This window comes from Mytilus californianus, unplaced genomic scaffold (genome assembly GCF_021869535.1).
Source record: "Mytilus californianus isolate M0D057914Y unplaced genomic scaffold, xbMytCali1.0.p SCAF_9, whole genome shotgun sequence".
Lineage (NCBI taxonomy): Eukaryota > Metazoa > Mollusca > Bivalvia > Mytilida > Mytilidae > Mytilus > Mytilus californianus.
Genome location: NW_026262745.1, coordinates 30,817,395 through 30,843,923, shown reverse-complemented (window position 1 = coordinate 30,843,923; position 26,529 = coordinate 30,817,395). Strand labels below are relative to the sequence as shown.

The following is a 26,529-nucleotide window of genomic DNA, read 5'->3' as shown; positions in this document are numbered from 1 at the left end:
CACTAATTTTGTACGCTGGTATTAGCGTAGTGACGTCATTGCGGAGTTTTCCCGTGTGATAAGTACAATAACAAAATCAGAACGAACCAACATTATGACCGATTATAGACTACGGTAGGATAAATGGTTATTAATGACATTGACTTTTGACCTTGAGTCTTTTTTTTTATTAGATTTTGTCAGAAATGGTTACAATAATCCATACCTCGAATAGAAAAAAATGTTTAGAACGAATATTGGTTTTTTTTTGTAACAAGATAAAATATCAGAGGTCAATGCCATGTCAAAAGTTCCTAGCAACGACCCTTACTTGATATAAAATACATAGTAACCATACATATTTGGATTTAGACTAATATAAACTGTTATATAGATCCCAATTGAAAGTTAAGGGGTCTATATCATTACAGTTCCCCCCTCCTTTGTGGAGCTTACTATATAATAAATGCAGACTTTTCACAAGAATCACTAAAACGCTGGCGTGTCATGTTACGTCTTTTTTTGCTAGTCCGATATGACTTTGGGCGGTACATTGATACATGTAGTAAAAACAGCAAATTGAAAATAACTTATAACAAATAGCAAAATAAGTAAAAAATATATCAGAAAACAAACAGAAAAGAAAATATTGCCGCCAAGGTCATATGTTACAGGACAAAAAGTAAGTGGTGACAATTTATTAGCATTGAATAAACTTTGTCCTTTTCTGTTATTTCACTGTTCCTTTTATGTTAGATTCATGCACCTAAAAGTTTCGCCTAAAGCATTATGGAAGAAAACTATAAAGCACATGAGATCAGCCTAGATTGGCAAAAAGGGTCCATATATATGCTCTCACATTAACATGCAAAAAGCAGCAAATATCAATAATAAATATTTAACCTAGTTAGAACCCACGACATACCACATTAATTTAAGGCGCGATCACGTCACAATGAGATCATGGAAAATGACTAAGGAATACTTTAGTAATATTTTGTGTAATCAGCTTAATTATTGTAAACAATGGAAAATAGTCTCAAGTTATAAAACCAAGAAATATTTATTGGAGTAATAAAGAAAATGGTAGCTTTTCCTGAATTATTTTAATTGCTTTTCAGTAAGAACTTTGTTGAAAAATTCAAATTCGAATCAGTTCTACAATAAATAAAACTTCGAACACGTTTTATGAAAGGATTTCAAGTTGTGATGAGTAACACAACCGATAGCACTAGGAGAGAAGGAACTACTTTACCTCCCGTGGGCAGATCCAGAGTTTTATAAAGCAGGGGCGTAATTCCAGAAAAAAAAGTTTATTTTTGGACGATTTTATGCTAAATAATTATATAGTTATGTTAGAGGCCGGGGTAGGGGATTCGCTCTCTACGTACGCCCCCTTTCATTTGAATGTTCCACTGTCTCTTGTTGCATCCGATATAACCCCTGATTTATACGGTGCCATTCACTATAGTTTTACGTATATTCCAGTTTGTGTTATCCAAAAAAATGTATATCGATATTGTAAATATTACTGATTTACTGAATAAATTTGAATTGTATGTCCCAGCTTTTCGTGTGTCACTATTTAATTTAGAAAGTTCGAAAAGGTGGGAGATGCTGCGTTCAAAGAAGACTATACTAGCTAACCCCTTACATTTTCATAAGCCTGTTTTAAACCCAGAACATATTCAGTCATTTTGTTATTATTGCCTTGTGTACATTTTAATTCAAGTTTTACTTAAATATGTTTTTTGAATCCCACGTGTCATACTTGAAAATAACAGTTTGTATCCTTCTGTCTCTGTCTCTTGTCTTTGCCTTATTTTGTTTTAAAATATGTAATGAGATGTGGTATTATTGTCAATGAGATAATTTTAGACAATAATAGGCTATAATAGCTTACATTTATATACGTTCTTCACTGATTGGAATTTTTATATAAAAACGCAAATATGACAGATAGCAATCAACGACAGCTAAGAGTTTACTAACATTACCAGATATGTGTAGGCTGATTCTCACCCTCGCAACATACGAGTATTTGCGCCAAAAAAATAAAGGACAGGGAACCAGTCTATTGTATGTGTAACATAAAATAAGTACACGAAATTGTACAATCAGTTTCACTCAGCATTAATTTTACCACACCTTAATCTTCAGAATTATCAAACATTTGTGAACTGAAAATATTAAAACCAACAAAACACAAATTTGAAATGATTCAAATCAATATCACTCCAGAAGGAACATCTAAATTACTAAAAAAAAGCAGTGGTCCAGACAAAATATCACCTCAATTTTTAAAAGAAGTACACCATGAAATATCACCTGTAATATCTGACTTGTGAAATACACCAGAATCTGAAAATACAGGCACAGTACCAAAAGATGGTTACACCCGTATTAAAAAAGGAGCAAAATGTAAACCAGAAAATTATAAGCCCATCTCCCTGACCTGTATTCTTAGTAAATCTTTAGAACACATAATTTGTATCATCTATTATGAAATATCTAGATAATTATGATTTATTTTACCCATTGCAGCTTGGGTTCAGATCAAAAGTTAGCTGTTAAACACAACAGTTACTACTAACATTCACACGTGAAATACGTTATTATATGAAAAATGGTAAACAAACTGACGTAGTTGTTATTGACTTCTCCAAAGCATTCGGTAAAGCGGTCCACCAAAGACTTAAACTTAAACGCATGGGAATTAACAATAAAGCATCAGACTGGATAGAGGCATTTATTTAACAGATCTCAAAAAGTGGTAGTTGACAGTCGCTCATTAAATAGCTGTTTTGTACTGTCAGACATTCCTCAAGGTTCTGTTTTTAGTCAATGTCTTTTCTTGATTTACATTAATGATATGCCAGGCAACCTCAAAAGTAATGTTCGCCTCTTTGCAGACAACATCATTGTGTATTTAACAATATCATCTCTTAGTGACTGCCACACCCTTCTATCAGATTTACATAAACTGGAACAATGGGAGCAAGAATGGTTAATGCAAAAATCAATCATCTTTACATACACACTACATGATCACATATCAAAATCAACAGACAAAGATAAATATCTTGGCGTTCCCATTACAGACGATCTGACATGGAACTGGCATTTAACATAACATCACAAATAAAGCAAATGCATCGTTAAGATTTATTAAAAGTAATGTAATTCCAACAGCACGAAAACAAAATAACTTGCTTGCAAAAAATATGTCAGACTAATTAGAGTATATTCTAGTGTTGTCTTGGACCACTGGCAGAAACAACAAGTACATTAAATTAAAATGATCAGAGAAGACCAGCCAGGTATACACCAAATTAATACAAGTACCAAAAAAGTGTAACGGCAATGCTTGAACATCTAAGCTAGCCGACACTACAACAAACAAGAGGCTCATGAGAGCCTGATATCGCTCACCTGTAATTTCAGTTTCAGGCATTTGACTTATTTGTAGATCTTACTTTGCTGAACAATTTTGTCATTTACACTTTCTCTCTTTCTATAATAATATTAAAGATAATACATAACCCAAAACTGTAAAATTTCCTAAAAATTAACTATTTCTGGACAGTAACCCAGCAATAAGTTGTCCTATTGGTCTGAAGATTACTTGATAGGTAGATCTAAACCTGTTTAACACTTTTACCTATGTCAATTTTGCTCTTACTGCTTTTGTTTTTGAGATGAAAGCCAAAAAACTTTATTTGACCCCTGTGTTCTATTTTTAGGAACTGCCGCCATGTTTTTAAATTGATCAAATCCCCGAATACAATCTATAAACTAGATACCATAAGGAACATTCAATTAAAGTTTTTAAGTATTTGGCGAAGTAGTTTTAGAGAAGAAGATTTTTGAAAAAGTAACGAGACTTTCACAAAAAATGTAAAAAAAAGGGCAATAACTTCTCAAGGGGTCAATTGACTATTTTGATCATGTTGACTTATTTGTAGATCTTACTTAGCTGAACATTTTTCCCATACTTTCTCTCTATCTATTATAATATTAAAGAAAATAACAAAAAACAGTAAAATTTAATACAAATAAACAGCAACCTAACAATGGATTGTCGAACTCGTCTGAAAATTTCATAACAGATAGATCTTGACCCATTTATCACTTTAACTCTTTTCACTTTTGCTCTAACTGCTTTAGTTTTTACGATACTAAAAAAACTGCATTTGACCCCTATGTTCTATTTTTAGCCATGGCGGCCATGTTTGTTGATGGATCAAAACTTCGGATACAATTATAAACAAGATACCCTAAGAAACATTGAGTTAAAGTTTGAAGGTGTTTGGCCCAGTAGTTTCAGAGGAGAAGATTCTTGAAATAGTTTACGACGACGACGACGACAAACGAAGGACAACGACGGACGCCAAGTGATGGCATTAGCTCACATGGGGCCCTTCGGGCCCCAGTTAGCTTAAAAGAAGTCTCGCGTCAGTCACCATGCTCTACAAAATTTAACTTTGACTAGTATTTATCCCAAACAAGCAATACTTAGTATGTACCATCAACAGATCATAAATTTGTACAGCCATTCTCTCCCTTGAACAACAAGGTTGTGGAATTCCTTACCAAACTAAGTAGCCAGTAACCCAGACTTAGAAGCTTTTAAATGTGGTGCAAAATCACATATATATTGCTAGCTCAAAAACATGTTTTTGTCTATTTATATACCAAAATGAAATTCATTGTAAATATGTTCAGATTTTTAAAAAAAACCTCAACATGTGCCTTTTCGTATTCTTCAACATATTGAAGTAAAGAAGTATTATGTAGATGTAGAAATGGATGGTACTTACAACAAGAAGACGACAAAGACCACAATACATCTCAAGGTCCAAACAAGTATGGTCTTCAACATCATTCTAGTACGCACACCTGCTATACAATTTGTGTTGAAAGATTCAGTGTTGAATTAGACAAGACTACTACCATATCATGTTCTAGACGGTTAGTTGCAAGGCATCATGTTAAGAAAAAAAATACGCATCCTCTCACCAGGACATTACCGAACTAAAGATGAAACATGCTACAAGAAGCAATACAAGTCTGGTCAGATTGCCGTCCTCAAAAGCGCATTTCGACAGCATATCATTCTGTTCTCCTTACGTACTGATCAAAATAAACCATGTTTCTTATCTGGCAAAACCACACCTACCTTCACGTATGGAATACGGATGGAGATCTATCAAATTTACATTGAATGCCGACTACCTAGAAGGAAATACGTCAGCAGACATTCTTCATGATCGTGTGTGTTCCAGTAAAGGGAAATAACAATGTATAACATTGTGTTTGTGTCTAGCAGAACCCTACATGTACGAATTTATGTTCCGTGCTTATAATAAGAATCATGTGAAAACGTTCATATGCATACTCTGAAAGAAGATATTGAAGGATTAATTCACATATTTAAATAAAGTTTTTCATGCGATGTTTAATTTACCTAATCAAAAAGTCCTTTAATCATTGTTGCAACTTTGGCAAGAGACCAAAAATCAAATTCCCAACTGTTATGTTACTGGCCTATAAATGTAGATATTTCTCTTTAAAATACAGATTTTTCATATCTTTTGGTAAATTTGGTATGGATTTTGGGCCTTTGTCTGAATGATTTGAAAAAGAGCATCTTTATTAAAATTAAAGCCATTTCAGTTTTGGAAACCATTATTATGTTTCTGAGGACAATTTATTTCATGATAACTTGAAAAATGAAAGTTAAATAAGAAAAAGCTTTTCCAATTTTGCATTTTTGTCTTTGAGAAAAAAATTAAAACAAATTAAATGAGAATTTGTGTGAAAAATCGTTGATTTCGAAAAACGGCACCATATTTTCATTTAACGACCAATACATTTTTAAAGTACTCAGCATATCGAATTAAATGCTATATACTACAAGTCGTGTAGACGATTACATTTTAAAATGCTTTCTCTGGTCACCAGGCTATAACAAATCACTCATAACATATACATATCTAATAATACTTCTTCATACCGGGTATCCCGGTCCGAATCCCGAGGAGAAATTAATGAAAAGTTTGTAACGTTGAGTATACTAGGTAAAATCAGGATCCGTTTCCAACGAAGCATAATTACCCCTCGGGAATCGGATCTCTCCGCGGTTTTGGATACGGATACCCGATGTATTCTTTGATTCGATTGCCACTGATGGAACAAAACCGTCTAACGTACCAAAATATAAGCCTGGTATCTGTGATAAGTTTTTACTAATTCATTAGTTCCACGTCGCTTATGCTAGAAAATACAATTGCTGTCGTTTCTTAGCGCAAAGAAACCCTGGATTCAGCAAAGATGTGACTCAAATTAGACATCAGATATAGATAACAATGCACAATAATGCGTAACAGATTTAAACCAAATTGGACATATGATAATTATATAAACCAACTTCCAAAAAAAAACAATGCAGCACTACATACCAATGAAAAAGAAAATCCTAATTATAATATTTGTATCAAAAACTAACAAAATAGAGAACACGATGACAAACAGAATAAAAACAAGTGCACTTGACAAAATCTGTTCAGTAACTGTTTTCAAAATTTAATTTAGTAACTACACAAATGTACGTACATATTCTTTATTAATTAACAGCAAAAAGTTTAAGAATAAAACACAAGAAATCAAATTCATGCACACACAATTTAGCGATAGACTTTTAGTATAAAACCAATATCTACTGTTGTAGATGCGACACGAAACCAAGAAACATATATACATTGAATGCATGTATGCATACATTTGTTACTGATACATACTCATTTAGTGTTGGGTCTTATTCAAGTATAGGAATAACGATATTAAGGTGATATCTAAAGTGACAACTATCAATTATGTTTCCTTGACCTGCTCTAAGCGCCATATTAGTTATTTGAAAATACCAATAATGTCCTAATGGTAAGATTCCGTACAATATTTGATATTCAATTAATAAATATTTAACAAAAGGGTTATTATTTTTACTTGTTACTATTTAGTACAAATTGTATAGTCCATACAATAAATACATATTCGATAAAAAAAATCATAAATAATGAGGAAATAACCGAAAAATTTCATTAAGATTAAAAAAAAAGACATATAGAACTTAATTATAATATGCAAAAGTATATCGATGTACGTTTTCATGTAATTTGGTTTTAAAAACCTTTAATAATTAAAAAAAATGATAAATCATTTATTGATATAAAAAGTAAGGAGATGTGGTAGGATAGTAAAAGGGTCAACTATTCACAAAAGTCCAAAGACGTGGAGGTAATTAACTAAGGGTCACCATAAGGTCATTTACAATGAACAAAACACATACAGTATCCAGGTACCGGACTCCTGACTTTTGTAGATGAATGTACTGAACGTGACCGGATAAAACATGTTTGTGACGACTCAGTCCATCTCCTAACCTGAGACTGGTGTAACATCACAACGCAGCAACAAACTGAAAAAACGCAGTTGGAAATGACTTTACTCATCAAATTGCCACGAAACACAAAAAACTAACATACAGTGGAAATCACTTCTAACCTCTCATAAGAACTGTCAGAATAATCTGTCATAGAACTGTTCTAAGCTGTCCTAAAACAGTTCTACCTTAGAACTGATCTAAGTAGAACTGTCAGAATCAGTTCTAGGTAGAACTGACCAAATCAGTTCAGGATCAGTTCTAGGGTAGAACTCTCTAAAACTGTTCTAGGTAGGACTGTCCAAATCAGTTCTAGTCGTAGAACTGTAAGCAGAACTGACCAAATCAGTTCGAACCGTAAAACTGTCAGCAGAACTGACTTAATCAGTTCTAGCCGTAGAACTGACCAAACCTGTCAGGATTGTAGAACAGTTCTAAATGACGTCACTGATTTTTTTTTAATATATATTATATTATTTTGACTTATTTATATTTAAGACAAAGAGTTCTTAAAACTGTTCTATGGATAGAACTGACTAAATCAATTCTAGCCGTAGAACTGACCAAATCAGTTCTAATCGCAGAACTGTACTAGTCGTAGAACTGTTCTAGTCGTAGAACTTATCAAAGATTTGGTTAGTTCTAGGTAGAACTGTCTAAAACTGTTCTAGGGTAGAACTGTCAGGATCAGTTCTAGGTAGAACTGTCTAAATCAGTTCTAGGTAGAACTAACCAAATCAGTTCTAGGTTAGAACTGTTCTAGCTAGAACTGTCTAAAAGGTGTCAGGATGACAGTTCTACATACTGTCCTAGAACAGTTCTCCTGACAGATTCTGACAGATTTGATGAGTTAGGTTTTGGTTAGGTTAGTTTGGTTAGAAGTGATCTCCACTGTACAGACAAAAGACTCAAAGTACTAACCTAAGACATTTCGCAGAACCTAAAAGCTAGGCCAAAGCCAAAAGTATCAATCAGTACACATCTAATGGATTCTGTGGAAAGACGTCATAAACAGTCTCAGAAAAGCATAACCTTGTACAATGCCAAAATATAAGTACATACATGTAGTATCGACAGTATGTAGGACCATAAGTTTAGCAACATATATTATGTTAAAATTCAAAATATTAAAAACAAAATCAACGCAAGTAGCGACAAAAAAAAGTCAAAAAAAAAAAAACCAATCAAAACCCAAACGACAAAAAAATAACCCCCCCAAAAAAAGTACATTCAAATTTCCAAACCAAATCTTTGTATCAAAGAATAAAAAAAAAATCAATGTAAGTACTGAATAAAAATAATGTTCAAAGATCATACTAATGTGTTAATAAAAAACCTTTAATTAAATAAAGTTTAGACGGATCTTTACAAGGTTTGGCCATAAATTTGATTCAAATCAATGGTTCAGGACATAGTCTGATAATAAAGGCACATAAAAATACCTATAACCTCTCGATAAACTTTATTGTCGTCTGAATACAATACTTCTCTGAAAGAGGCACTAAATTTTCATTTGATATCATTCAAAAATTGCCTCGTGTTTGTGTCCTCTATTTGAAATTTTGAAGAAAGTGCAAATTTAACTGGTTAACATGTTTTGAAATTCCTAGAACAGACGAATTCATTACAAATGTAAGGGATATCGTTTTTAACGTTAACAACTCCAAACGTATAATCGTTCAAACGCGTTGTTCTAGTAACTGTATCGCGAATGAACTAAAACGCGTTTCTCTAGACTACGTGAACTTACTGGTATGCGTTATTCTTGGGTACGTGAACCAACAGCAACGCGTTGGTCTAGGGTACGCGAACCAACTGGAACGTGTTGCCTTAATTAAGTATGTAAACAACTGTAACACGCTTTTATAGCGAACATGTACACAATTGCATCGGGACCAGAATGGCCCTTCATAAATTTAGTGTATCTTATCCGATCAAAAACTGTATACTTTGAAATTGCTCTGGAGATATGTCGACATTCTATTCATCAGTAACAATATTATGTGCAAGCTACTTCTATTTGTATGAATATTGTGAACGTTTTGTTTTGCAAAGAATTTCAAGAAGGAGACCAGTATTTGCATCGCCTTGCCCTGTGATACTCTATCTCTATACATTTATATCGTTTTGCAATATACAATGAAACAAATCTTTTGTGCAAATCTGTCTTACACTTTATAAAGGATTAACTTTCACAATGAATGATCGACCCCCCCCTCCCCCCTAAAAAAATTAAAATAAACTGACTACTGTTCTTTTGATAATCTACGTATCGGACCACCAGCTGTGGTATCGATCTAGTGCTAGACAAGGTCTGTAACAAACACTTTTTGGATTTTGTGCTTCCAAGATGCTTTTCTGGATTCACCTTTTTTAGTATTAAGCACTCGAAGCTAAAAATCGGGACAGCCAAAGATATACAAACACATGAAAACTTAAGGAGCTGTATGACTAAACAAGAATAGCATAATCTACCTAAAGTCAAGTTTCCCTCAGGGTGTTCGAACCTTAGTTTCTTACTTAAAACCGTACAATACACATAATAAAAAAGTGAATAAATACTTTATAGAAAAAAGCCTCCCAAAATAAAAACATAACAGACTGATAGACATGCTTTTTTCATTTTTGAAGAGTTTTGAGATGAAACAAAATAGCATCACGCAATCAAACATATTTATAATATTTGATGACATAATATCTTCGGTTAAACAAAGCTTATAAAAAGAATTTATAAAAAAAAGTTTTGTATCAAAATGACATTTGGTTCTTTTTCTGGTTCAATTTACAATTCTGTGTTATTTCTTGACTGGGTAGCGAGAAAAATGTCGTCATGTTTTGTTGGTGGTATCGATTGTGCATGGTCATATCTATTTGGCAATGCAACAGTTGAATCTGTAACATATGGGACTTGCTTTCTGAAACAGAAAAAAAAATGTTAAGACAATATTAAAAAAAAGGATATAAAGCAATACATTTTTTAGTAATGCAGACACCTTTAAATTTAAATTGCAACACAGTCATTTAAATAAAATTGAGGTGAAAGATACCGAGGAGACATTCAAAGTTCATAAATCGAAGAGATACTGACAATGCCATGGCGAAAAACGAAAGACGACAAAAAGACAAACAAGTTTACAACAAAATAAAAAAAATAAATAATAAAGGAGAAACACGAAGCCCACCAAAAACTGAGATGATCTCAGATGTTCCGGAAGGTAAAGCAGATCCTGCTCCACAAGGTATTCCCGTGATGTTGCCAATAGACAATTTCGAAAACTATTCGATGCCGACGCTTTCACCAATGCCTATGACGACATATAACCTTTTTGAGAAGGGGTAATCTAAATGTGTACAACAAACACATGCACATTTTTTTTCTAATTTACATGTTTTAAATACTGTATAAAATATTTATTTTGAATGATTTGCTACTTTATTGGCTCTGTTAAATAAAAAAACTGTTGCTGGTTATTGACCGATCTTAATATTGTCCTTTGTAAAAAAAAAGAGGGAGCTTTGTCACTTAGTAGAACTTTAAAACAAAAACAGGAATGTGTAGTGCATCTTATAGCAAAATTTATTTGTTTTTTGTAATTTTTGCTTTTTATTCTACTTTCGCATTTTTTTATTTTTAAATTCATATTTTCTACTTCCGTCACCAAAGCGTCCTTTACAAATCCTAAGAATTGTTGATGTACACAAATTTAGTTCCTTGTATTTTCTACCTTTTTTTTTACATTAAAAAGCCCATTGTCAATATAATAAAAAGAAAAAAACAAATCAAAGAATTCCAATATCGAAAAAATATTCAACTCATGAACGAATATTAAAAAATTCAGAACTTTTAAAAATAATTCAAAACCAATGAGAGCATTCGATGTTTCTAGCTCCGATTCCGAATAAAAAATTGCTTAAAAAAAATTACAGTTTAAATGTTTATCTCTGCAAGGTCATTCATTCAGTACATTTCTACATTTTGACACGGTCCCTCTATTTTTGTATCGGTGTCGGTGTAACTGTCTGTGTAGACGACAGTTAAAAATGTCTATAGTACACATCGATGATCAGTCTCATTCGGTGATGTCACAATCGAAGAAAAGAGGACGAGATTGTGGTAACGACAGTTGGAAGATAATCCATGGTCATGATAATAAAAAATAAATGCCTATACCAAGTCAGGAGTATAACAGTTGTTTTTTACTTATGGCGTTTGATGTTGTCAGTTTTTATGGACTTCCCCTTTTTGAATTTGATTTTGAGTTCGGCATTTTTGTTATGCTTTTTTCGTCTATGACACAGTTATTCCATAATGTATGGCTACTGATTTCACCCAAAATGGTTATACATTCGATATTCTCATTTTTATTTAACATTGGTATACATGTTACCACACATTTACTACTAATTGGTTGATTGTTGCTTGCCTAACGACCAGAGGCAGCTATTTTAAGCACATCCAGGACGAGAAATTATTAACAATAGATAGAAAAAAAGGTCCAGTGGGACGCCATGGAAGAAGTGCAGCAAATTTGAACTGCCCTGGGAAACAATGGTGTGTTAGATAGGGGCAGAAATTTGCTTTGAAACAAGTCATAGAGATGTTCCAATGGTTCTTTCACGTTATAGAAATCGCGATCTCTCTTCGCGAGACATTCAATTTAAAGATGTAATCTTTAAACGTTACCATTCTAAACAGACGTGGATGCGAATTTATGTATCCTGCATGGCAAAATGGACGCCCGACTTTCTCTTTGGAAAGGATTTACTGACGGTCGGAAGTAGACAAAGACTTCCGTATTTCTAAAAAATACAAATCAACCCGAGTAAAACAAAAATGTAAATGAATCCCTCCCATCAAAATGAAGTTTTCCATCAAAACAAGTATGTTATAAGCAATAAGATAACCACTAACAAGATCCCTGCCTTGGGAAAGGCACATGAACATGTTGGTGGTTACTTAACCCGCCTCTTTTAATACAAATCAGTCGAATAACAAATAGGTACATAATATACCTTTCAATAAAGGTTTATTTGATTCAGCATCATCTTAGTTATATATTTTAAGAACAACATACTTACCCTAATCTTACGTTCTTACGGACGCAGTAAAATCCAATAGAAATCACTAAAATAATTGAACTTAATACTACCAAAACGATAACCCAAGTACTCAGTTTGGACTCCACAGATGGTTCTAAAAGAAAGAGAAAAGAAATTTCAAGTTCAAAATATATCTATAATTTTTCATGAACATAATATATACTGGAACCTTTACTTAGATTACAACTTGCACTAGTCTCGCTGAGGTCTTCGGTACAATGCATTTTGTAAAAATATACAGTTATTTTTTTTTTCGTAAAAAAATATTGTATGATACGGACTGAATGTGTTGACTCAGCTGATTAATAATATTTTCGGCTCGAAAAGCAAACATCAAATAAAAATATTACCGACCGCAGTATTATCTTTGTAGCATGCCCGAATGGAGTTTGGGAGCCCGTTGATTCCATCCCTGGCAGGGTTTAACTAAACAGCTGAAAATTGATAAGTGTTGCTTTTCCATGTCGTACTCTTGAATAGTAAGACCAAATACTTGTGAGCTCATGGTGTGTTTTAAAGGAGAGTGAACAACCAAAGACCAATAAAAGCAGACAATACATAAAAACAACGAAAAGATAAGCAACAATTATATGATATGTCTTACTGCGAACTGCTACTTTATGAACTAACCGGTTTAAAATCAAAGTAGCGTGTCGGTCTAGTACAGTGCATGATACATACATATTGTGAACCAGTTAATTTTCGTGGATACTTTTTTTCCTGTATTGCATTTTCTGGCCGACTACGTGCGCGTGGCAATTTTTTTTTTTTTTCGAGTTGTCAAATTTGTTGATATATCCATATATGATGGGCGGTGAGAATAGGACTTTGTGCTTACTAGTAATAGTTTTCTTTTAATTCTGAATTTTATTTATTGATATAAATATATATTCATTAAACAAGATACAAACCGACACTTGAATTATCGAAATCTTAACAAACAAAATTATAAGAAAAAAAAAAGAAATATTACTCTAAAAAAGTAAGTACTTACCCCCGGTTTTTGTTTGACAGGTGTCCTAAAATATATGGTTTGTTTCAATTGTTTTAAGCAGGTTTTTGAAATGAAAATGAGTAAAATATTACCGCCTTTAAAATATTTACAGTTTGACAATCAATAAAAAAGTTTTAAAACATACAACGTTCTATATAAGCTTGGCGCATTTTATAAGAATTACGTCCCTTCTGCTTAACTTTTACTGTGTGGGATGTACATATTTGCATTTTGAATAAGTGGTAAAATTGAAGACATTACGCGTACGAGTTGGTTGATCATTACATAACATCTGTGTCACAGATTACCATGGATATGTTTGAGTTCTAACCACATTCCCGTCCTCTGTTCCTCGACGAATGAGACTCATCACCGAATTAGTACTTATCATGAGTAGCAAGCTTACGACGAGTGCCACTAGTGTAGCACGATCTGCTTACCCTTTTGGAATACCTGAGATCAGACACCCTCCATTTTTCTTGCGGGGTTCATTTTGCACAATTTTTAGTTTTTTATGAAGTGTGTTGTGAGCCTGTTTGTCTTTGTCTTTTGAACGTCTTTGGTTTATCGTGTCGTTGTCAGTTTTTCGCTCGTCTTTGAATTGCCACTTAGTATCTTCGTCTTTTTTTTTGGCAGTCATTTAAGGTCGGAATAGTTATTTTTAACCCCATGCCTCGTGGACGATATCTATACCAACATTTTCCACCTAACTACGATTTACACTTCAAATGAAAACAAATCTGACATGATATTGGTGTTGGCATATGACTAATCAAATTATTGATCCTATCAGACGTGCACGATTTTCCCGTCCTACATTTGGTCGACCAACTCTGAAGGAACATTTTTAATGTTCGATTTGTTGTAGATGAAATTATATAGGGACAACATATTATTTTGTGCAATGTGCAACATGTGGAGCAATATCTGCTTACCCTTCCAGAGCACCTGAGATCACCTCTAGTTTTGTTTTAAAGGGGTTCATGTAGCTTTTGCTTTAGTTTTAAGTGTTATTCTTTGTGTTTTTTTACTTTTTCAATGTCTGTGTTGTTTATACCGGTAACAGTCTCGTCTATCCTTTGTCATGACATACATCTATTTCAAATTTTCAAAGTCGGTAAAATTTCATGGTTAGAACATTTACTTTACTGACGATTTATTAATTTGGTGATGTCTTAGGATTAGGGATTAGATAAGAATCTATTACCAATCTGCTATTTTGTGATTCCCCCCACCCCTAATCATTTGATTTAACTTATCAAAGTACCAGGAGTAACACGACGGGTGTCACATGTGGATCAGGATCTTCTTAGCTTTCCGGAGTACATGAGATCACCCCAGTTTTGTCGGGGTTCATGTAGCTCAGTCTTTAGTTTTCTATGTTGTGCTTGTTGTACTTTTGTTTGTCTGTTGGTCTTTTTCTTATTTAGCCATGGCGTTGGTAGTGTATTTTCGACTCATGAGTATGAATTTCCCTCTGGTATCTTCGCCTCTCTTCTAAGAAGTAAAATGCTTTAAATTCCCTTATATTAGAAAACTGTTTTTCTAAGGTACATATTGTTCTGCTCATCCACATTGACAATAATGTTTTGTTCAATTTAAAATAATGTTATATTTCATTTAAATAGACGTTTCGTGAAAAATTGTCCATCGATAATAGCAATTTCTATAAATAGTTACCAATTCAACACATGATATCGATGTAATATTGCATTCATAACATAGCGGGTCATAGATAATCGTCGTAAGTTCATCAGTGAAATCTACACCATTATTAGAAACTGAAATATTATATCCAATCAGATCTTCTGTATTTTCGACTGATTTTTTACGTCTAGAAGTGGGCAGTTCACAGTACATCAGAAATGCACTGCTGTATGTTCCAGGATGTATAAAAATATCATCTGTTACAAAAGAAGTTTTTGGCCCGTTCTGTTTCATATGGAAAAAAAATATAATTATAAATATATGCTTTTGCCATCACAACAAAAATCAAGAGACGCTATGCATGAAGTTGTTCTGCAACATAAGTCATAAGTAATATAAATTCACCTCCGCATACACATTTGTACGACAAATAAACTAATCATAAACACCAGGCATTAAAGTTTGTAAGACTTAAGCGCGTTTTGTCTACAAAAGACTCATCAGTGACGCTCGAATAAAAAAAAATTAAAAGTCTAAATAAAGTCTATGAAAACGACCAACCAGCAAATTTTACATTTATCGGATTGTCTAGAATTGGGGATGCTACAAATAGTGGAAAATATTTATTTTATGAAAGTTTTAATACTTGTGCAACGATACAGTCTGATATGAGAAATCGTTGAAGTAAAAGACTGGACTGACGAAATCTATATTTCGAAGCCAAATGGACAAGGACTCTAGACTAATGCGAGCGTAGTATATATATTTATAAATAAAATTTATACTAAAAATGTATACCGAAAACTGCGAAAATCTGCAAGTAAGTGTTTCATCTATAAAATCGCTTCCAGGAATTATGAATTTTTTACATGGTCTTTTTTGTGTGTCACATTTTCCTTCAAACGCATCAGCTACAATTGAAGGCGGATGAGACTTGTCCATGGAGCACGATGGCCCATAATAACCAGTTGTACAATTACATATTCCTGTGAAAACCAATATAAACCTTTTATTCAAACAGCTGCAACAAGATATATAAAGTCAAGTATTTTTGTTGATTTTCAAATTTAACTGTTTAAGACCCGGAGGTAGGGTTTACATAATAAATCAGGTAGTATACGTCCAAATAATTGATTGGAGTCATGATTATTTTTTCATTATTATTTCAAGCATAAATAGTACTGTAATTTCAGCAATGTCTTACTGGGTCTTTTATAGATTAATAAAATGTGTAGGTATTGCACATTTTGAAATCCACAAGGTTTCAACCGATGGTTTGATATGTTACCATATCCGGACAACCTTTTAATTTCGAGGCTGTTTTTGGGTATATTCTAATATTTTGTATCATCTAATGATATCATCAGCATCATACATGTAACTGTTCGTTATATTCAGCAATCCTATGTAATTTCTTGCCTTATATTTATATATTTGTACATGTTGTCTTTGTGATATTATAGTTGTGCCATTATTGTTTAGAGTGTCAAGATTTGTTTTCTTTTAAATCAAACACATCGGTACGATTCAAGTCTCTCCAATGTACAATTGACATTCTTTCAGTAACTGAAATTGAAATCAGATTGTTGGCTAGGTATTTGTTTGAGAGCTGATTTGACCTATTTTATATATTTGATGCTTATGAACCATAACAATCGAATATTTGACTACATAATTTACCATTTACACAAATTCCTCGTTCAGAACAATTTCCAGGACATGTTGATTCAGCAATTATACTAAATATTGATTTTGTCTCTCCGTTTGACGCTGTGCTATTCGTTACTGTTAAGTTCTCCATTCTACTAGCCTGTTGTAAGCATGAATCAGCAAAATTCTGCAGTGTTGATTCTATCCAACCAGTATCGCCTTGTAACTAAAACAAAATACCGTTGTGAAAAGTTTCGTTCGTTTTATTTACTGTCTTTTGATTTTGGAAAAAACCCACTTGTGTTGGAAATCAGCTATAAGTTCAATCTACAATTGTTGTGAAGTCCAAATACAAGACGTACAGTATTGTGCGACGCTTAAAAGACTATTACCGACTTTTGACTCCGGAATTTATATTTTTTCAACAGGTTACCTACTCTGTGGTACACGTGTAGGACATTCTGGTACTTGGTCAAGTAAGAGATAGTTAAAAAAGTAAAATCAAGCTTACTACACTAGGTACGATTTGGGCGGAAAATTATCTGTTTTATATTTTCTAAACACGACAAAAATTATCGCAAAACTGTTCACTTTCCCCCCAAACTGCACCGATTATATGTATGATTTTACTTTTTTGGTTGGCCCTACTTGACCGCGTACCAAGATGTCCTACCAGAGAGTAGGTAATCTGTCAAGAAATTATATAATCCGGAGTCAAAAGTCGGTAATGTGAAAACAGTCTATTGTAATGTCACTATCGTTGACGTACTCCCTTTAGCTTTCTCAATACATACTAGCAAAACTTCTGTCCTTAAGTTCATGCCATTATACATTGTTCAATATCTTAGCCACTATTCTCAATATTGGTGCCGTGACCAAATGAAATAATGGAAGCGAAGTTGAAAGCCGTACGAGCCTGACACAGAGGTAGTACGAAACTCCTAATGAAATTTGAAGAATTTCACTAAAGTTCCGACGCGGATTGTGAGGAAATTTCAACGTTATTAGAAGATGAAAAGAATTTTAGAGAGCATCAACGAGAACATCTAAGAACAAACTTCGGACAAAGATGTAGCAATGGAAATACAGGACTCAGTACACGTTCAATTTATAATAAACTTCGGCAGATTACAAAATTAGCAAAGTCATTTCAAAATCAGAGCTTACCAGCAAATGAATCAATTTCATTGAGTTTGAACCCTAATTCCGATAGTTTTATACCGCATACACAATCAGTTCCATCTACATGTAATTGCCAACCCTCAACAGGAGCAAATTAACAATATGCACACACCCTAAATTCACAAGCGGCGTCTAGCACATACAGCGAGTATTACAAGCTACCAAAGTTAAATTTGCCTATATTTACTGGAGTAATATTAGACTGGCAATGATTTTGGGACTCCTATGAGACGGCGATCCCCACAAATCCTACACTCAGTAATGTACATAAATTTAACTACTTAAAATCCCGTCTAAAAAGCAGAGCGTTACAAACTGTAGCAGGTTTTCCCATGCCGATCCAAAATTACGAAAAAAGCAATTTTATTACTCCTGGAAATATACGGACATATTCATTAAATCGCCCAAACCTACATGCATGCTCTACCTGATTAACAGGCTACAATTAATACAATAAATAGGCTTATAACAGAAATCATTTGTTGGAGAGGCGCAAATACAACGGAAAACCCACGATGAAAGAAAAGGTAAACAAACATGGAACTAAAATAGTATTTACCTATTCTAAAATAATCCACCAAAAAGTTTAACAACTGTTATGACTAAATCTAATTAACAAATGGAAACACACGGAAAACAGAAAAGACAATATAATAAAATATCGTTCTATCATCTCACTTATTTGCACGTGTTTCATGATTTTGTGTTGATTGTTTATCAAAAGGTGGTAACGATAGGTAAACTTCGTCGGTACATAACACCGAAGGTTAATTTGCAAGTTAATTACACCTTATGTAAGAATACTGGGTTTTGATTGGTTGATAGCCAGTGTATTTTTCACCAATTTACTTTTATCAAATGAATATCGTTCATTTTTAAACAGCGCCGAGGTATATGCAAAAAAGGATAAGCCTTTTTTACCCTCTCTGCCGTGGTATTTGCCAAAAAATACTCTATCCGACTGGACGCTTGTAATGTCACGATCATCAATGCGTTTTATGTCACGATCATCAATGCGTTTTGTACGTTAACAGTCGGTGTAATTAAACAGATAAAGCATGTTCTTGAGGGGTATTTGCGAAAAATACCAGTCTTGAGAATGAATTTCCCTCGCCTTACGGCTCGCGAAATTTAACATTCTCTCGACTGGTATTTTTCGCAAATACCCCTCCTTAACATGATATATCTGTTCAAAAGTTTTCGATCAAAAATCACATAAAGAAACATTTTTTTGTCGATTATACCGTATTGATTCGTAATAAATGTAAAAACATGTGCAGAGTACATACTTTAATATACATGCAGACATTGGTTCAATAATTTCTTCAACATATATATTACAAGAATTTTTTAGGACTTTAAAGGCAATTTAATTTTTCGAAAATTCACACCTGCGCAAAAAAGCTACGATCCGTATTTAATGTTTTTTTTTGTATCGTTGTTAATTCGTACTTTGTTTTTGCTTAGGTTGTAAAAGTTAACACCCCTTTGTGAAACTATGACGTCGTATTATTGAACTTAAGTATAGTGAAAAGTAAAACCAGATGGAAAATGCGGTTATTTACTGTTATCGTTTACTTAAGGGCATACGATACAGTTTCGATCCAACGATAAATTTTTTACGAAATTTGCATATTTTTAAATATGTAATAAAAGATATACCTTCATGTGCTACTTTAAGATATAAAAGGGGTCGCAATTTTAGACATTTACTCAAAATTTCGTTTTTTGGACATTTCTATCCTTTGGATTGACACACCTAACTTTTTTATTTCAACAGATAAACACAAGCGGATTTTTGTAAAAACATTATGAAAATCTTCTTAACATAAATATAATCTTAACATGTACAACAATGTTTTGGAAATAATTAATTTTTAACAAAGTTTCAGGATTTTAGGGAAAAAACGGCATTTTTTGCAGTATATTTATCAAATTAAAAAAAGAAGATCGTTGAATTTTTCATTAAAATTGGTACAAATAATCTTCATACCTAATGCTATTTTAAAAAAGAGGGGTCCATGTACTCGTTTTCAAGTTAAATCAGTTTAAATCATAAAAAAACACAGTCGAAAAATGCATCTTTTCCCGATATGTCACAGTTTGACGTCGTGAAAATAACATTTTACGTAAGCAAAATCATTAACTCCCCTGTAACTGTATTGTATATGCCTTTAAGAAATAATTCATGGTAGCCATAGATTTGCTGGAAATTTACGCGGAATTTCATTTTATTTTGATTTTGTACATTTTTCGAGCTCTAATGCATTAATTGTTTCGTTATGCATCAGAAGAAGAATAAAGGTTCAATATTTTTTTTCAATTTCAATTTTTAACACATCGAAATCTGCATTGCGTTTGTTAAGAAACATGGATTTACGTGGGAGGTATACCGTAACAACCATTATTATGTACATCATCTCTGAGTGTGCACTAAGTATAGATATATCGAGAATTTTATCACGGTGGTGTTTACAAAGCGATAGAAGCACGTCATATTAAAATATAGTATATAGCCGTGTCGTTAAGAAGTTAAACTAAAATTCTTTCTAAAGTTCTTTCAACCATTCTACAGTACAAAACTGAATTCGGAAATATTGTGATGAGGCAGATCATACCAGCGGTGTCAATGAGTTTTGAGTTCTTTAAAATTTTACGAATCTACTGCGAAATCTTCAATCCAAATCTTTAAACTTTTGCTGTAATATCAAAACTTTAGATTTTTGCTCGCATTACATAACTATTATACATACTCAATTACAATTGAATACATCTTTTCATTATACACAGCTTTTTAGACAAAAATTGGGTTCTCAGATACAAAATTTTAATTCAATTTTTAGGTCATGACAAATCTTCTTTCGTGATGAACCGTATCAATTCAAAAACAATCACACAGAGAATGCTTTCACCGAAATGCTCAACAACATATTTGCTGAGCTTGATGGATTGATATTTCAAAAGACAGTCGGTATTTTAATGTGTACCAATTGTGTACCCCTACTAGACGACTTGTTTTTGTACTCATATGAAGCAGAATTCAGAAAAAAAGTTTTTCTAAAAGAAAGGAAAAATGAAAGAAACAAAAACTAGTTCTCTCATTTTTCTTTCAGATATTGAGATCATCATGATTAATGATACTACCGAAACTAGAAGGTCCGCTTCATATCTTGATCTTTTCTTAGATATTGACACAGATGTGCGACTTCAAACCAGCGCAAATCTATGACAAACAGATGATTTCACTTTTTCAATCGTCAATATAGTAAATTCTTCCCTACCTCATCGTATGGCGTTTAAATATATGAGTTGATACGCTACGCTCGTGTGTCATCGCACTATACAGAAAGCATTTGCAAGGTTGTGCTCTTTTAACAGAGTTATGAGAAAGAACCATTAAATCAAAAATACATAAGTTTAAGGGTCACCATCACGATCTGGTCGGAAGATACGATATGTCTATCTCAACTCACTTGCGACAGGTTTTCACAGTCTTTGAACTGTAGATACAAGAATAGTCGGACTAATCTGTAATTTTGCTGTTTATTTTCTATTTCCGAATGTGAGATTTTGACTTAGTGGGGATCTTAGTGTGGATTCGCATAGCGGATGATGCATGCAAAGCAGGAGACGCTTCGTAAAGTGAGTCAGACGCATACAATTTTTCAAGCGTTATTTTCTTTGTGTACATTGTTTACGCACCCGGTCTAGCTTCGTTTGGAATTCATACGATCCCCCCAGCTCTTCTATGTTAATAGATTTGTCTACGTAACCGATTTATGATATTTGAACATCCGTTAATTTAACTAAAAGTTTTTGAATTTAAAAATGCAGCTTAATTGTTTGGCTGAATTTAGGACGAAATAGAATATATGTGTATACATACGAATATTGGGGAGAGTGTACAAAACTCTTTTATTATTTGTTTATCTATATCTATAAACATGTACAATTTGATGTGTTTTAACGTGAAAGTTGGAAACTGAGAACTTTCAATTAACGTAGTTGTATATATTGTCTTTTTTCATAAACAACTAGAAAACACACCAGACATCGCAGATCCGCGACTAAATTAAAGTACCTACGCCTTATTTTAAGCCTGGATTTTTAGTATTCGTATTGTCATCTGATAAAGTCGTGCTGATTATAAGGTGCATAGTTTTCTCTGCTATCAAAATCTTTCTGTTTGAACCCGTCCTGGTTTTCTTACAACAACCGGAAAATTTATGTGACAAAGATTGAATTGAGTAGTATTAATCTCTGTACGAAGTTCATGACCTCGTTATTTTAGTATTATAGATTTCACATGCAGTACGTCGACTGAGCATGCGCGACAGCGTAAAAGACACGGATCGATAACGGTCTCCGAATTTGGATATTTGCTCAAAAATTGGCGTTTTCTGTGGAAAAAAGATTGTTTCAAAGACAAATTTAGGAAGTACAAAACACTACATTTATACGTCATATCACAAATATTCCTGACTTTGTATGGTTTCAGAGGAATTGCGGCTCAATGAAATCGGTCTCTTCCTTTAGTAGTATAGAAGTGTGCATGATGTTTATTGTATTCTCTGCTGTTTTATATAACTATATTTTATTATATTATTATAAATTTCATTTTGCTTACACATGATAATGTTGTAATTTAAATATGCTATAGCATAATTGTGCTTATTGCAATAAACGTCTTTATCTTATCTTATATCTATATATAAGTAGAAGAAGCAATTGTAAGTGTTGTAAAATCGCCAACTGTGAAAACACTTTCACCAGTAGAGTAGCAAAGCAGCGACAGAACAACAATGTAACATGGAATATATGTTTTAAATCTCTTACATGTCGAAATTGCAAGCTGCATTTGTTTGGCGAAACAGAAACTAAATTCAACATCAGACTTAATAATCACTGGTAATTTTGTAACAACGGAAGAAACTGTCCAATCATGAGACACCTCTTAAGAAGAGGACATTCTTCTGAAAATATCACTATTTGAATAATAGAGGTCAACCAAAATTGAGACATACAATGAAAAAAACAAAGAGAGAGATAATGGATGCATCAGCTCCGTACTCTCGAACTTATGGACTGAATGAGAGAGATGAAAAACAGTTTTATAATAAAACAAAGGCATAAATCTTGAACTTCATATCATTTTACTAACACAATTATTTGTATTGTTATATTAAACACAATGTAGAATAAGCTGCAATTTATATTTAAAGGACATGTGAGATAGGCTGTACAAATTTCTTAACAACATCCGATTTTATCTAGATGGCTGCATGCGCCTTTTATAGCTAATTTCATGAGCGAAATATTGCGTGAATATATAAAATATGACAATTTTCATAACACCCATTAGCGTGTTAAAACTACATTCTTGGGCATTCATATAATTTTAATTTAGTAATTGCATCAGTTTATTTTCAAACTGATCCACGACTAGATAGGTTGAATGTTGATTGTTGATATTTTAAAACACTCTATATATACGAGGGTCTGGACACGGTCCTACATTTCTGTATTCTTTATTTTTTAGGTCATTTTTCTCTATTCTTTAAATTTCTTGCCATTATTCTCTACTTTTTGTATTTTAGCACCCCATTGTTCTCTATTCTTTATATTTTAGCATCTCATTATTTTCTATTCTTTATTGTGTGGGTCCATTTTTCTCTATTCTTTATTTTTTCGTCCATTTTTCTTTATTCTGTAAACCACATCCAGACCCTCATATATAAATGTTATACGCCCCATAAAGTGTACAGATCAACACCAACATTCATAAAAAGGAAACACTAAATATAAGTATCGATAAATATTTCGGATAACATATTTCCTTCATCAGCATGATTATGATGTTGTGTAATTGAAACAAATCAGCCTATTCTGATTTAACTCTAACAATCTTTACAGTTATACAATTAAAAACTGAACAACGCTTGTATAATTCTAAAATTTGAAAAAATGACGTTGGTTTGGTATTAACAACATGCTTTTAAAAAGAATAGTAATGTGTGATTTGAACCGGTAAAATTCTAGAATTTACAGGTGACGATAGTTAAGTTATTACAACAGAGACTGCGTAAAAATACATTCTCATAGAAAAGCACTGACCTATTTCAGCCGGTGTTATATAGCCATTCTTCCCCCAAGCCAGTTTTTTCCCAGGGGAAATTTTGGATCATTGCCATTCTTCCCCCTCGGTAAATTTGACAATACGTATACATATAGCCACTTTCCCCCCGTGCCAATCCCCCCTCCCTCAACGGGGTTATAAGTCACACCTTTGATATACTACCGCACCAATCGCTTAGCATCAAGGCTTTTTTGCTGTACCGTTTCCTTTCTTGTCGTGTTGGGTGGTGGTCGACCCTCAGCACCTTTAGGGCATGCGGGATCTTTTTGTAGATCATGTACAGCTCCAACTAATGGGAGTAGATCTCTGTATTCGGTTGATGTAGTTTCCGGTAATTCCAGTACTTCCACGTCTGCCATGCTGCTGCTTTGGTGCAAACGCTTTTAATTTTCTTATCCAAACTCTTTCCCGAGTGAGTCTATCCTCCCTAGACCAAGCAGTATTGTGGTCTGTGATGGTAGTGGTAGGTCGATTGAGATCTGCCTAAGTGTGGCCAGGGGATCTCACATAACGACTAAGAGGAAGGTCTGCCGTTCATACGGTTGTGAAATGGCTGTTCTGACTCATCAACGTATATTTCAATCTACTGACCACTACCATTTTATCGCATTGTAAATGTTTTTAACATTTTAATATTTACATACTAAATAGTGTGTTTAAATCACATTGTTACATGTAGGCAATTTATTTATATATATATTTCTCTCGTCATCGCAATGTATTTGGAAATTTGGTATTTCTGCTGTATCTTGTATACTATATGTACAATATTCGAAATCTTCTTACCTTTATATCCAGTATACACATTTCAATAATCGAATCTGGGTTACTGGCAGGAACAAATTCAGAACAAGGAAGATATGCTGGGGAGCTTTTTATATTTAGTGTACAGGAATCTCTCGCAGAGTCTTCAGTCCAACCATTTCTCCACTCTATTGCAGCCTAATAAGACATGTTAAAAAATATACATGCTTTGCATTAGTGAATTTATGATGTTATAATTCAATATGTAAAAGTATTTTCAATCATATATTTTGATTTAGCAATATCATTCATCTTTGTAGATATAAAATAGATATTAACCATTTTCCCAATATTTCTGACAAAAAAGTTTAGAACATCAAAAAGGCTTACGTGAGAAAATGAATGTAGTATAATTCTGCTCAATATTGATTACAAGTAAAAGAGGGGCGAAAGATACCAGAGGGACAGTCAAACTCATAGATCGAAAATAAACTGACAACGCCATGGCTAAAACATAAAAAGACAAACAGACAAATAAAAGTACACAAGACACAACATAGAAAACTAAAGACTAAGCAACACGAACCCCACCAAAAACTGGGGGTGATCGCAGGTGCTCCGGAAGGTTTAGCAGATCTTGCTCCACATGTGGCAGCCGTCGTGTTGCTCATGTTATTACAAATCCGGTAAATAGTCTAATTCGGTAGGTCACATTCGTGGTGAAAAAGGAAGTGGATTGTAATTACGACATAAGGAACATATCCGATATCATCTGTGAAACGGTTATATTCCATAACGGTAAATTTCTAAAAGTAGAATATAAATATAATCAATTACATTCATAATATAGAAGATGTAAAGTTTTAAACTAATATTGTGCTTTTACTAATAGATTTAATATTAAAATAAGGAGATGTGGCAAAATTACCGATGAGACAAATATTTAGTTAATCATGTAATACCACATTCACCAGCGTTTTTTGTCCAATTGAGATATGTAAGCGCCATACAATAGGACAAAGTTTTTGTTTCTGTTGAGAAAAAGGAGGGTGACAATTGTAAAGTTGAAATTATCATGCTTGTCAGATATTCTAGTTTGATGTCATCCGTATTTGTCTGTGTCGTGGAAAAGATGAGGATATGAAACAGACCTTCTAGTTTCGGTAGTATCCCTTATCTCAAGTTCACTGTGATGTATACGAATTGCAAGCACTTACTGAAAAGTGGTTTATTGAGCGAAAGAACATAATCAATCTATCAAAAAGGAAACTTTAAGAAGTTTGCCAAATCATTTTTACGTTTTGTCGTTAAGAATGTTTTGTATGACATTTTGCTTTATATAAGCACAAAAAGATCGGCCAGAAGGTGAATAATAAGTAAACGATGGTGAAACCTTTGGAATAGCCATGAAATGATTGTATACATGGAAATCAATTAAAATATGGAGACATGAATATCATTGGTTTACAGAACTAGAGCTGAGCGTTGTCGGATCGTTGTAAGTAAATTGTAGATACAGGAACTCTGTTTCATTTGGATAATTCATATACTTACATAATTTGGTTCTATTGCAGATACCATTGCGTATGCTGGTGGTTGGTCATCTCCTCCTTCTTTAGATCTTTTTGTAGTATGATTACCAATTGATCGTCTTAC

General features: G+C 33.3%; 2 protein-coding genes across 2 annotated transcripts in view; both read right to left on the bottom strand.

Annotated features, from left to right (window-relative positions):
• The window catches only part of LOC127715973 (uncharacterized), a 258,290-nt gene that overhangs the window by 148,334 nt on the left and 83,427 nt on the right, over nucleotides 1–26,529 (bottom strand). The gene's annotated exons all lie outside the window — the stretch shown is intronic.
• LOC127715976 (uncharacterized) lies at nucleotides 9,642–15,449 on the bottom strand. Its single transcript, XM_052222079.1, has 4 exons — nucleotides 15,195–15,449; nucleotides 13,515–13,539; nucleotides 12,500–12,614; nucleotides 9,642–10,335 (listed from the first exon to the last, which is right to left on the bottom strand). The coding sequence occupies exons 1-4, from the start codon at nucleotides 15,372–15,374 to the stop codon at nucleotides 10,203–10,205; spliced, it is 453 nt and encodes a 150-aa protein (XP_052078039.1). The 5' UTR covers nucleotides 15,375–15,449; the 3' UTR covers nucleotides 9,642–10,202.